Consider the following 12,641-nt stretch of genomic DNA (forward strand, 5'->3'; position numbering starts at 1 on the left):
GAAAAGTTCTTTTCCACATTTATTATTATACATACACAAGGACTCTGCCTTCACATGGCAATATATTATAGTGGCATCACAGGAAATACACATAAAAAACAGATATGAGCCCACTTGGAGGACTGTGCAGGAATCAGGATAACAGGTGATGAATTTGGACTAGAGTGAGCGAGATGGAGAAGCCAGATGGGCATCAAATTAGGGCAATATTTTGAAATTCCGTGGATTCTATGTAGCATATAAACCAGTTATCCTAGTTTATACCTGCTATACTAGCCTTGTGCTTCCCAGGTGGCACTAGTGATAAAGATGCCACCTGCCAATGCAGGATACAGAAGAGACATAGGTTTAGTCCCTGGGTGGGGAAGATCCCCTGGAGGAGGACATGGCAACCACTCCAGTATTCTTGCCTGGAGAACCCCATGGACAGAGGAGCCTAGTGAGCAACAGTCCGTAGGGTTACAAAGAGTCAGAAAGGACTGAAGCAACTTGGCACACACACATGTACTAACCTAATAATTAATAACCCCCCCATTTTATTCTCACAAGTGTTCCAATTTAGATAATAATCATATGGTCATCTTATGTGTGAGGGAAACAGAAGAATCAAGGGTGCAATTAGGTCAGTTCCTGCAACATTAACTGAAATAGCAAAAGCAGAAAAAGAGGTCCAGAAGGGCAGAGAAACCAGAAATGGGGTATGGAGATAATAAACTGTAGAAGCCAACACAACATTGTAAATCAACTATACTTTAATTTTTAAAAGCAAGCAGATACTAAATAAACATTAACAAAAAAAGAAGCCTATTAGATGGAGATGTCTGGTAGGCATTTGATACACAAGCTGAGAATTTAGGAAAGAAGAGGTGGAGGTGGCAATATAAGAGTTATCTGTGTAGAGATGCCATTTAAATGGTCAGGACAAGGTGAGTGCCTCCTGGAAATGGGCATCCAGAGAAGAGGCCTGAAGACAGCTGGGTATACACTTGTGCCCCAGTCTTTCTCCCTCCATCATATTATTTTATGTATTTGCTTTTTTTTCTTCCCAGTTCTTGTCACTGTTGGAAACCATTTCCTCCTTGCCCTGTACCTTCCTCTGCCCCACAGGCTCTCTTATGGAGTTGAAGCAAGGGTGCTGGTTAGCAGAGACCACGCACAGCCTCATGCGCCCTCTGGATCCAGTTCTCCTTGGCTCAGAGTCACTGCTCTGCTGTGGCTTTCACTCATACCGCTTATCTTTGATGAAGCTCTGTCTTCTTTTCTCCAGGGCCAGGCTGCTTGGGGACCTTGCCGTCAGCCAGCCTGCGGATGCCTGAGTCCAGTGTCTATTTCAGGCTCCCTATCCACAGAGCTCTCGGAGGTGGCTGGACCCCTGCACTCCATTCCTGAACAAACCCTGTGGCCCGGAAGAACCCAGGAAAGCAGCCCATGAAAATGTTAGAGTACAGATTGGCTCAGAGCACACACGGGACACTTAAGTGGGCTGCTTTTCATAATGTCACATTCCAGCCAACAGAGTCTCAGCTCTGAACAAGCCCAGACTTCTCTGCTACATAATCAAACATAGACCCAGACATAAATGGGACCCTCTCAGACAGCTAAGTGAGAATCTAGGATACTACCAAGGCTGATGTGTTAGGAGCTGGAACCTTGTAAGGATGAATAGAGTGTTTGCTATCTAACTCTGGTTTTGGAGCCAAGTAGAATCAGAGACTTGGTCAGGGCAGGGTCATGAGACAGAAGGAAAGTCCAGTGTAGGGAGAGCTTAGGAATCTTGGGAATCAGGAACTGGATCTAAATCACACATATAGGAACAGTGGTCCAGCCCGCTGGGCAGAACGAGGTGAGAGGAAGTGAGGAAATGGTGCGGAGGCGCATGAAGCCTTTTCTATCACATTCTCACCTATAAAGTGTGCAAGGACACTCGAGTAAAGGTGGCACGATGGTGTGGGAAGGGGAGAGGCGGCCCACCGCCCACTCTCACACATGGAGAACCCCATGACCAGTATGGAAGGTTCTATATGATTAAGAAAAACATCTGCTTACTGTTGAGCACATGGCAAGGCGACTTTTACATGCTAGACCATGCATCTCTGTCTCCTCACGAGTCCTCATGATGGCCCTGGATTGGCACTGTAAGGAAGCAGCACCCTGATGTCACCAGGGTGGACTCGTACCCAGCGTTCCCCAGATACCTCTCAGATCAGCCCTGAGAGCCCGGGTTCCCACGAGGGCTGCAGATGAGAAACCGCACGTATAAGGACTGGAGGCATTGGCCATTCTACTCATCTGTTTGAGAACTAACTGCCTGATATCAGGATCATGGTTTCTGTTTTTATTTTATATTGGAGTGTAGTTGATTAACAATGTTGCATTGGTTGTAGGTGTACAGCAACATGGCTCAGTTATCTATTATTTTTCAAGTTCCTTTCCCATTTAGGTTATTACACAATATTGAACAGAGTTCCTGGTGCTATGTGGTAGGTCCTTGTTGGTTATCCATTTTGTTTTTTAAAAAACTTTTTATTTTGCATTGGGGTATAGCTGATTAACAATGTTGTGATAGTTTCAGGTGAACAGAGAAGTGACTCAGCCGTACGTATACATGATCCATTCTCCCCCAAACTCCCCTCCCACGCAGGCTGCCACATAACACTGAGCAGAGTTCCCAGTGCTATACTTAGGGCCTTGTTGATTATCCATTTTAAATATAGCAGCGTGTCTATGTCAATCCCAAACTCCCAATCATAGTATTTAGAATTTTAAGGGGATACTGCTAAGTCGCTTCAGTCGTGTCCGACTCTGTGCAACCCCATAGACGGCAGCCCACCAGGCTCCCCCATCCCTGGGATTCTCCAGGTAAGAACACTGGAGTGGGTTGCCATTTCCTTCTCCAATGCATGAAAGTGAAAAGTGAAAGTGAAGTCACTTAGTTGTGTCCAACTCCTAGCCACCCCATGGACTACAGCCTACCAGGCTCCTCCGTCCATGGGATTTTCCAGGCAAGAGTACTGGAGTGGGGTGCCATTGCCTTCTCCAAAGGGGACACTAGATGTATTGAATTTGAGAGAGAGAAATGTTAAATGATTTTGTTTTCCCCAAGGGCACACAAGCAGGTTTTTTATTTCAAGGCAGGGTGGCTTCCAATGATCAAGCTTCCTCTGCAATATAGGTCCTGAGGCGCCCTGACCCACAAAGAGGATCGCCAGCCCCTCCGCCAGTCACAGCGGGAACATGAGGAATGGCCGACCATGCTACTATGTGAAGATTGGCCCTTTGGGGCTTTGGAAATAAAGATTAGTTGCTAGGCCCTTTGTCATATCTGTTTTGAGATTCTCCACCTCAGGGAGCTTCCCAGAGGATGCTAAGGGGTCTTCTTCATTCTACCAACTAATGACCTCTGTGTCTGGGGACCTCTTTTTGAACCTTGAGCTGGGGAGCCAGATCCGATACTCTTGATCCTGAGCACCAGTATGCACCATGGGCCGCCCTCCCCTTCCACCAGGATGTTAAGAAGCCCTGGGCACCTCATTTCTGAGGTGTGCCACTTTGGCTGCTATCCACTGATTCTTACCCTGCTAATAGGAACCCTGAGTGCTGTGTGCTAAGTTGCTTCAGTCGTGTCCGATTCTTTTGCAAACCTGTGAACTGTAGCCTGCCTCTGTCCATGCAATTCTCCAGGCAAGAATGCTGGAGTGGGTTGCCATGCCCTCCTCCAAGGAATCTTCCAGACCCAGAGATGGAACCCGCGTCTCTTATGTCTTCCGCACTGGCAGGCAGGTTCTTTATCGCTAGCACCACCTGGGAGGCCCCTTATAGAAACCCCCTGGCGGTAAAGCAGCGCCAGTGGGCAGCATTCCTGCCATCTTTGTGGCCAGTGAGCCTGCCTTGGGCCATGTGCTGGGACTTTGTCTCACTGTCTCCGAGGATATCCCACCTCAGACACAGAACTGGACCTGCATTCTGAGAACCAAGGGACTCCTAGTAGATAGCAGCTTCTTCAGATATCAGCAGATCAGATAAACTGAATCTGGTTCTTTCTTTTGTTTTTCATCAGCAGTATTGCCTCTGAGGCCAATCCAAGGAAACCAGACCTGTGTTGTATTGTTTTGCCTGAGGTCAGGTAATGGCATTCAGCCATGCTTTCCCGAAAGAGCTCCCTCTCCCTGAGAATGCCTTCTTCTGTTATTTGCGGTGCATAGTCCATGCCCCTTGGGTTTCTTTTGCACATCTTGGTGCTGAAGTTTTGTTGGAACCAAAGAAGTAGTGGAATTTAAAACAAACTTGGACTTCACAAGGAAAGAGAAAGGGGAGGGGATAGAAGTGGGCCAGGTATCTGCCATCAAAGGAGGGTCTGTAGGTGGTGATGCTTCTGTCTCCTAAAGAACAGGAACCAAAATGGTCTCTGATTGATGTTGGCTGGAGGAAGCTCAGAGCCCTCAGGGGACACGGAGCAAGTATTCGGTGAGGTCATTAGCCATTGATCTGCTATGTTTCCATAATTCAGGTCTCAAGGGATCTTTGCCTCCCAGTTCTGTTCTGTATGGATGACAGTGATGAGCTGATAAAGCTGGAAACAGCATAAGTTTACATACTGAAGGTTACTAATAAGGGGAATTAAGGCCGAGGCTATTTAAGTGACTTGGCCTAAATCACACAGTGAGTAACAGAAACAGGAGCAAAAGCTGAGTTTCCTAACTCCCAACCATTGCCACTTCCTCTACAACTCTTCCCATAAAGAAGAACCCCGGGACTTCCCTGGTCGTCCAATGGTTTAAAATCCGCATGCCAATGCAGGGGACGCAGTTCGATCCCTGATCCAGGAAGATTCCACGTGCCGAGGGGCATCTAAGGCCCATGCACCGCAACTGCCAAAGCCCTCGTGCTCTAGAGGCTATGCTCTGCAACAAGAGAAGCCACCTCAGAAAGAAGCCCATACATCACAATGAAGAGCAGCCCCTGCTGGCCACAACTAGAGAAAGTCCACGTGCAGCAGTAAGACCCAGCACAGCCAAAATTAAGTAATTAACTTTAAAAAATGATGATGATTTTACCCCGTGCCATGTGTGCATAGGCAACTGTAAGCCATCACCCTGTGGGGTCACCATGCCCGCCAAAATAGTCCGCATCTTTTCTCCGTCTCTCTAGACGGATGGAGGGGTGACCTACATCATAGAAATTGATTGGACTGGCCATGCAATGATCTGTGTCCCATCCAGCAGACCTGGGAGGATCATTATTATGTAGGAGAGCAAGTGAGGAAGTGTCAGAGTCAGCTGTGGCCACGTGAGCCTTCACATGGCTGGGACAATTCTGTTTACGTCTATGATGTCCTCTCTTCACCTAGAACATGGAAACACCTGGTTATTTTTCTGCTTGGTTGTGATGGTGATGATAATAATCAATGACTGTAAAATACAGCTGTCAGGGGAAAAAAGAGAGACAGTTACGATACGGAATTAGAGCTTCCCTGGTGGCTCAGATGGTAAAGAATCTGCCTGCAATGCGGGACACCTGGATTCGATCCCTAGGTCAGGTAGATCTCCTGGAGAAGGGAGTGGCAACCCACTCCAGTATTCTTGCCTGGAGAATTCCATGGGCAGAGGAGCCTGGAGGGTTACAGTCCATGAGATTGCAGTCAGACATGACGAGTGACTAAGCACATGAAACAGATTTATTCAACCAAATGAACTAGGAGGAACATAAGCTCGACTTGATGCTGTGTTTTGGCATACTTATTCCTAGTTTTTTCTCACCTTGACTGTATTTCTCTTTATAACCCAAAAAGAAGGACAAGAGAGGAATGTCTTTATTTTTCTCAATTTCTTAAGTACTTAGGAGCTAACTAAATTATACATTTTGTGTTGAATTGGAGTCTGTCATTGTTTACCATCCTTGTTGGTATTTATGTCAGACTTTAGTTTTCTAATAAATGGTTCTGTGTTTATTTTCCATAAAGCTATTTATCTTCATTGTTGTCAAGGAACCAATAACCTTGGTAAATATTTTCTTTTACCTTTTTCAATCAAATTGATGGGTACATCTAATTACCAAGATGTCTCAACTCCTGACAGTTTTTAAGGAAAAGTGTAATATGATTTGAATCTGGTGGGGTTAGAGAAAATCTGTAGGAGCCCCCTGGAGAAGGGAGAGTAATCCTTACCTGAAACAAAAGGCCCACACAAACCTTAGGTGGTCCCTACGTCTGCCTGAGGTGGTCCCTACGCCGTCTATTGGCATCGTATCACTGCATTTCTGAGCACCACAAAGGAAAGAGTCTGTTTTGTGATGGACTTTGGTTTCAGTCTCTCGGTTCTCCCTTCAGACTGTGTGTAAGACTTGGTTTGAGCACAGCCTATAGACTTCCCACTCACTTATACTCAGCGCAGTTAAAATCTCAAAGATTTAAGAGATCAACTGCGGAAGTAACAACTACCTTATTTGGGCCATTTTATTAAGAATGCTTATGTCTTTCTCTGATTAGTTTGCATTTTAGAAATCCAAACTAGTTGTTTGAAAATTGTTGAAAATGAGACGATGGTTTTCATCCAGAAGTCAATATTCCTGATTTTCATGTCACTTAAGAAGAAACGGAAACATGCTTATATTGACACTATTTGGCTGCCTGCAAATGGTCATAGCATTTTTAAAAACTTTACAGTGCTTTTCCTTTTATTTTGTTTGTCCAGAACTCCTATAGAAAACAAAACAAAACAAAACCTAGTTCTACCAGGTCCCTTAGTCATCATCTATATCTCAGAAGCTGGTTTTCCATATTTTCCAGCTATCTAGATCATCTCTTCTTCCCCTGGAAGTGTAGACTTTATATCCTTCATCAGTCTCTGCCGAAATATGATCCTTTTTCTCCTCAAAAGACATATATGTAAGTTTTGCTTACCTGTCCTAACTGTGTGATATTTAAACAGTTTACTTAAGTCCCAGTTCATTCTATAAAATACTATTCTCCTCATGGGGTTGTTGTAAAGGAAAGCTGATATTGTGTATAAAGTTTTAGCATGGTACTTAGGATATGTTAACTGTTCATCACATGCTCTGTTGCTCAGTGGTGTCCAGCTCTTTGCAACCCTAAGGACTGTAGCCTGCCAGGCTCCTCTGTCCATGGGATTTCCCAGGCAACAGTCCTGGAGTGGGTAGCCATTTCCTCCTCCAGGGGATTTTCCTGACCCAGGGATTGAACCCATGTTTCCTGCTTTGGCAGGCAGATTCTTTACCACTGAGCCACCAGGGTAGTATGTGCTATTTTAAAGAAAAGAGAGAAGCTTGAGTGTTATTTCAAAAGGAACAAAGTTAATGAAAACAAGTAATTATTCTGTTTAAATGTTTGCCCCATTTATCTTAGTCCTTCAAGTATGTTTCACTGCTGCAAACACACATCTGTCACAAACTAGAAGTACGCGTGCCTAAGAAGATAACAACATGTGGAAAGTTTACAAGCATACAAGCAAACTGATTTTTTTCCTTGAAAGATTAAAGCATAAATTTCTCCCCATCTTCTCCCTCTCCCACTCTTCCAAATTTCTTTATGATTGCATTACTGCAGGGGTCATTAGGATAGTAACTTTCTCTATTAAAAAGAAAAAGAGTACATAATACATTGTTTCTTAACATGAGTGATGGTAGTTACTCAGGTGTTCGCTTTATAATTATTTGCTAAACTGAATATGTATGCTTTATGTATTTTCCTATGTGTGTACTCACACACACAATGGAGATGAAATGGCATGTAAGAAAGTGATGGGATAGAATTTGTTGTTGTTCAGTCACTTAAGTTGTATCTGACTCTGTGACCCCATGGTCTGCAGCACACCAGGCTTCCCTGTCTTTCACTATCTCCCAGAGTTTGCTCAGACTCATGTCCGTTGAGTCTGATGCTAGATAGAATAGTACAAACCAAATATAAGTCTAGGTTGGATATATATATAGCAAAGCAAACTGCTTAAAATTCCAAATTGAAAGGAATATGAAAGCAATAAACCCTGATTTTGAACAAAAGATGAAAATTATTCCAACTACTCCAGACTGGCTATCTCCATGTCACAAACTGAGTGGCTAGAGTGGGGCAAATTATGGAACTTTTCTTCTTCTCTGCATGGATACGACCTGCACTGGAGTCACTGTGGGACAAAATCTTCCCATGTCATCTTCCGTTTGCTTAACATCCGGCATGAAGAGCTTCTCTCAATGACTGAACTCTTTAATAGACCACAGTGAGCCCAGCCACTTTGCACAGAGGTCACTGCCCCATCTCCTCCAGCCCTCTTCATTAACATTCCTGCCACTTGTGCATGATTTCAGAGATAGCTGCCATGGTTTACTGAATGCTATCAGAGACGAAGTTAAGAATGAGAAGTCTTCATTACTAATGAGCAGCTTTTGGTTTTTCAGCGTCGACTGGGAGATGCAGCAAAGAAAGCAATCAGCAAGCTTCAGGTCAGGACCATCAAGAAGGGTGACAAGGTAACAGCCTCTTTTCTTTTTGTTGTTGCTATTGGTCAGTTGCTAAAGTCATGTCTGACTGTTTGCGACCCAGTGGACTGCAGCATGCCAGGCTTCCCTGTCCTTCACTGTCTCCCGGAGTTTGCTCAAACTCATGACCACTGAGTTGGTGGTGATGCTGTCTAACCAAATCATCCTCTGCTGCCCCCTTTTCCTCCCGCCCTCAATCTTTCCCAGCATCAGGGTCTTTTCCAACGAGTTGGCTCTTTGCATCAGGTGGCCAAAGTATTGGAGGTTCCGTTTCAGCATCAGTTCTTCCAATGAATATTCAGAGTTCATTTCCTTTGGGACTGATTTGTTTGATCTTCTTGCAGTCCAAGGGACTCTCAGGAGTGTTCTCCAACCCCACAGTTCAGAAGCATCAATTCTTTGGTGTCTCAGCCTTCTTTATGGTCCAACTCTCACATCTGTACATGACTGCTGGAAAAACCATAGCTTTTGGCTATATGGACCTTTGTTGGCAAAGTCTTTTCTTTTTGGTGAGGAGCTATTTAAAGCTTCTGAGTTTCCTAGCAACCAATGTAGATAAGAAGATGAGGAAGGGAAATACATGCTAATAGTTTTCCTATAAGCATCTGTTATTATGCCCAACATTATTAAATATAAGTTAAGGCAGTTTGTAAAATGCATGCAATGGAACCGTAAAGTCTTTGGAGAAAAAAATATGAGAAATTAAAAAGTAAATTTAGGAAAAGTAGATAAAACCAGGATGAAATAGTACACAGGTTCATTACCTGAAATTAAAAACAGACATGGGTCCAAAATTTAGGTTGGGGCTTTCTGGCAGCCAGTGCAAAGGAGAAAATATTCAATGTTCAAATGAATCTGAGTACCTTATTCCAGTGTCCCACTAGATAAAAATGAAATGCCTGTTCCCGGAATTATGACTTAAGAAAATTTTTCCATGAATCTTTGCACAAAAAGCTTTTTAGGTGCTAAGTGATATATTCCACTGAAGTCTGCAGTTATGCTGATGGCTCAGTGGTAAAGAGTCTAATGCTAATGCAGGAGACGTGGGCTCAGTCCCTGGGTCAGGAAGATCCACTGGAGAAGGAAATGGCAACTCACTTCAGTATTCTTGCTTGGAGAATTCCATAAACAGAGGAGCCTGGCGGGCTCCTTGGGGTCACAAAGAGTCGGACATGATTTAGCAACTAAACAACAATTTACAAAATGCAAGAAGCATATTTAGTCCCCCTGAAACCGAGTTTCCAGAACCCCAAAGTTATGACAGCAGATCTCATTCCAGTACAGTCATTCTAGAACTCTCTAGCTGTAGGATGATGACATAAAGCCCAAAGCAGAAGCACATCCTAAGGAAGGATCACAATGCAAGCTGGTCTGGGCCCACAGACCTCTAAAGACCTCTGTTCTCCCCAGGAGAATTTTTCCCCCCAGGAGAAATTTTAGAGCAGTGGATTGCAGTCCATGAATGTGGGGCTCCTTGAGCCACTGTAAGAGATTCACAACTCTACTTGTATTTGAGGTGTTGTCTCTAGTGTGAATAATTGATTTATCTCACTAATTAGGTGCTACTGGTTTTCAGCTATATAAAAATACCTTTGAGCTTAATAGGATAAAATTTATTTTAAAAGCATCACTAAATTTAAAGCACATTTTTTCAGTACTTTTTTTCTCCTCAAACAGAATAATAAAAGAACAAGGACTGTTACGTAAGTAATGTATTACAGGGTGTTGAAAGAGATTTAAGTATTTGAAAAGAAAGCTGGAACCACTATTTTAGAGTTGTATACATTAGATTCCTGAGGAATGATAGATTAAATATCATTTTGATGAGTCTCCGTGAATAGCATTTCTCTTATCCTTGAGACTTTGCTGTGTCACCTCTGATTATAATAAGTAGCATGATTAGTAATGGTACATTAAAAAACGATTTCCTTGTCAAAGCTCTTGCCGTGGAACCAGGAAACAAAAAATGGAGGTTGGAAGGACTAGAAACTAAACCAGTGCATAATAAATTATGGATTAAGACAGCCAGCATCGAGAGAGTCGAAAGCCCTGCTCCAGGCAAGCTCTCCTTTGGCTTGTTACTTGTGTGTTTACAGAAGTTGAAGCTCGCAAAGCAGGCTCATCTGTGCTTTCTGTGTTGCAGGAAACGGAGCCTGACTTTGACAACTGTGCCGTTTGTATTGAGGGGTACAAGCCCAACGATATCGTCCGGATCTTGCCCTGCCGGTGAGTGGCTAGCTGCCTGCTTCTGACTAGGGCCTCTCTGGTTCCGACCTGCTTGGCCTAGCCCTGCAAGGTCAGTCTGCCCAAACACTGCTGGGGTTCAGGAAGAAACAACCAGCCCTCTTGATTCCTTTCGTGTAACCTTTCTCCTTGGAAACATTCTGTCTTGTGAAATTAGCACTGTTTTCCCATTCTCTTCATACCAAACTAAGGCTCTGTGACCTAGAACCTCATGATGCGCAGTTGGACCTTGTAGCTCCAAGTTCAAGTTTAACAGCAGACCTGTAATACTCAAAATCATCCCCCCTTTTACAAGTGCTATTTTAATTAAAATAATAAACTCTTAAAATGTCTTCTGGATGATTATGAAGGGATCAGCAACAAGAATATAGTCAGGAGTGGGCAGGAAGCCAAAGGCAGATATCATTTTCCTTGATTTTTTGTTGACAAGAAGAGAATGTGACAGTAACCCCCAAACTTCTAGGATCTAGGGTAGAATGTCAACAGGTATAGTTGGAAAACTGCCTGGTTGATTCTCACAGAACTCTAGTCCTTCTCTAGATTCCTTTTATACAATTCAAATTAAATGAATTTAAATACTTCGATAAAATATCTCAAAGTTGCTTCAAGCTTCTTTAGTGTTTTTGCATCTACACAAGTATCCTAAAACTATAAATTAAATTCTGCCTTAGAGAAATATTCTTCTCTTAGAAATCCTGCCTTTAAAAATTCTCAGAGTATTTAAGTAACTAAAGTAGAAAACAGACACCACCAAGATATAAAACAATTCATTTGGTCATAAAACAATGCAATGCTAAGAACTATTTATTAGAAACACAAAAGAAATCATGCCTTAGAGGAATGAGTTTAATAATCCCAAAATGACAGAGAAGTGACAAAAAGGGACAAGATACTCAAATACACTCACGCACTCCAAGGGGAGTGAATGGGCTTGAAATGCTCTCACACAAATTGATCGGTAGGAAAACAGGCCTGCGGAAAGAGCACTCTGTGATCCCAGCTGAAGCCTTCAAGCGGGATTCGCTTTCCTTAGAGATGCTTGACCATCTCTAGAACAGGTCATAAACTGGAATACATCAATCCCTGGCAGTATCCTTCTTATGAGGGTACTATAAATAAGTTCTCTCTCTAGGCATTATACTTGGTATTTGTTTGGTGATTTCTTGAAACGCTGGCCAAGAATGGTGATAAGTGAACTGCAGAGAGCCTCTCCAGATAGCATCATTCCTCTCTGCAGTCTTTTATTAGGAGTTTTATAAAGCCTCCTAGCTATAGGCAAGCAAAGTACTTGCTTTTACTTTCCTTTGGAGATAGCTTAGCGCCCTGTGAGGCTCCTACTAATAAAAATATCCAAAGCTAAAATTAAAGGTCAGTGTCATCTTTTCCCTGAATATCCAAAGAACTTTACAAATGTAATTAAAAAAATCTGTTTTAAGGACATCTTTAGGCTTACTTTAGCTCCGTCATTCATATTGTATAAAACAGCTTGTTCACTGAGGGCTCTTTCATGAGTGTATTTCCTGTGACTGCATATAATTGCTAGAGGCTGCATAATATCTAGGTCATAGATGTACCACGGTGTAATTTACCATCCTCCTGTTGTAGCCCATTTGGCTGATTTCAGTTTTTAATTATGACACATTACATTGCTTTAGCAGTATTTAGATGGCTGTAGTATACTTTTCCAGATCTCCTTTTACAGTATTTTTTTGGAAATAGTAACCAAGACAAAAATAGCACTTTAATATTTGTCACACACATAAAAATCTTTAGGAACTTTCGTTTTATTTACGCTAGCCCTCGCCCCAGCACATTCATGGTGGCTCACAGGGTAAAGAATCTGCCTGCAAGGCGGGAGGCCCGAGTTCGGGAAGATCCCCTGGAGAAGGAAATGGCAACCCACTCCAGTA

The 12,641-nt window shown here is 43.1% G+C and overlaps 1 protein-coding gene across 4 annotated transcripts in view; it reads left to right on the forward strand.

Annotated features, from left to right (window-relative positions):
• The window catches only part of RNF150 (ring finger protein 150), a 281,398-nt gene that overhangs the window by 177,708 nt on the left and 91,049 nt on the right, over window positions 1-12,641 (forward strand). For all 4 annotated transcript variants that reach the window (XR_008200795.1, XR_008200796.1, XR_008200797.1 and 1 more), the window contains exons 3-4: window positions 8,407-8,478; window positions 10,631-10,713. Coding sequence is in view for 1 of the 4 variants with exons in the window: in XM_052654384.1 (XP_052510344.1) it covers window positions 8,407-8,478; window positions 10,631-10,713 (155 nt within the window). In the remaining 3 variants the exon portion in view is untranslated. The remainder of the gene's footprint in view (window positions 1-8,406; window positions 8,479-10,630; window positions 10,714-12,641) is intronic.

Source organism: Budorcas taxicolor, chromosome 17 (genome assembly GCF_023091745.1).
Source record: "Budorcas taxicolor isolate Tak-1 chromosome 17, Takin1.1, whole genome shotgun sequence".
Taxonomy (NCBI): Eukaryota; Metazoa; Chordata; class Mammalia; order Artiodactyla; family Bovidae; genus Budorcas; species Budorcas taxicolor.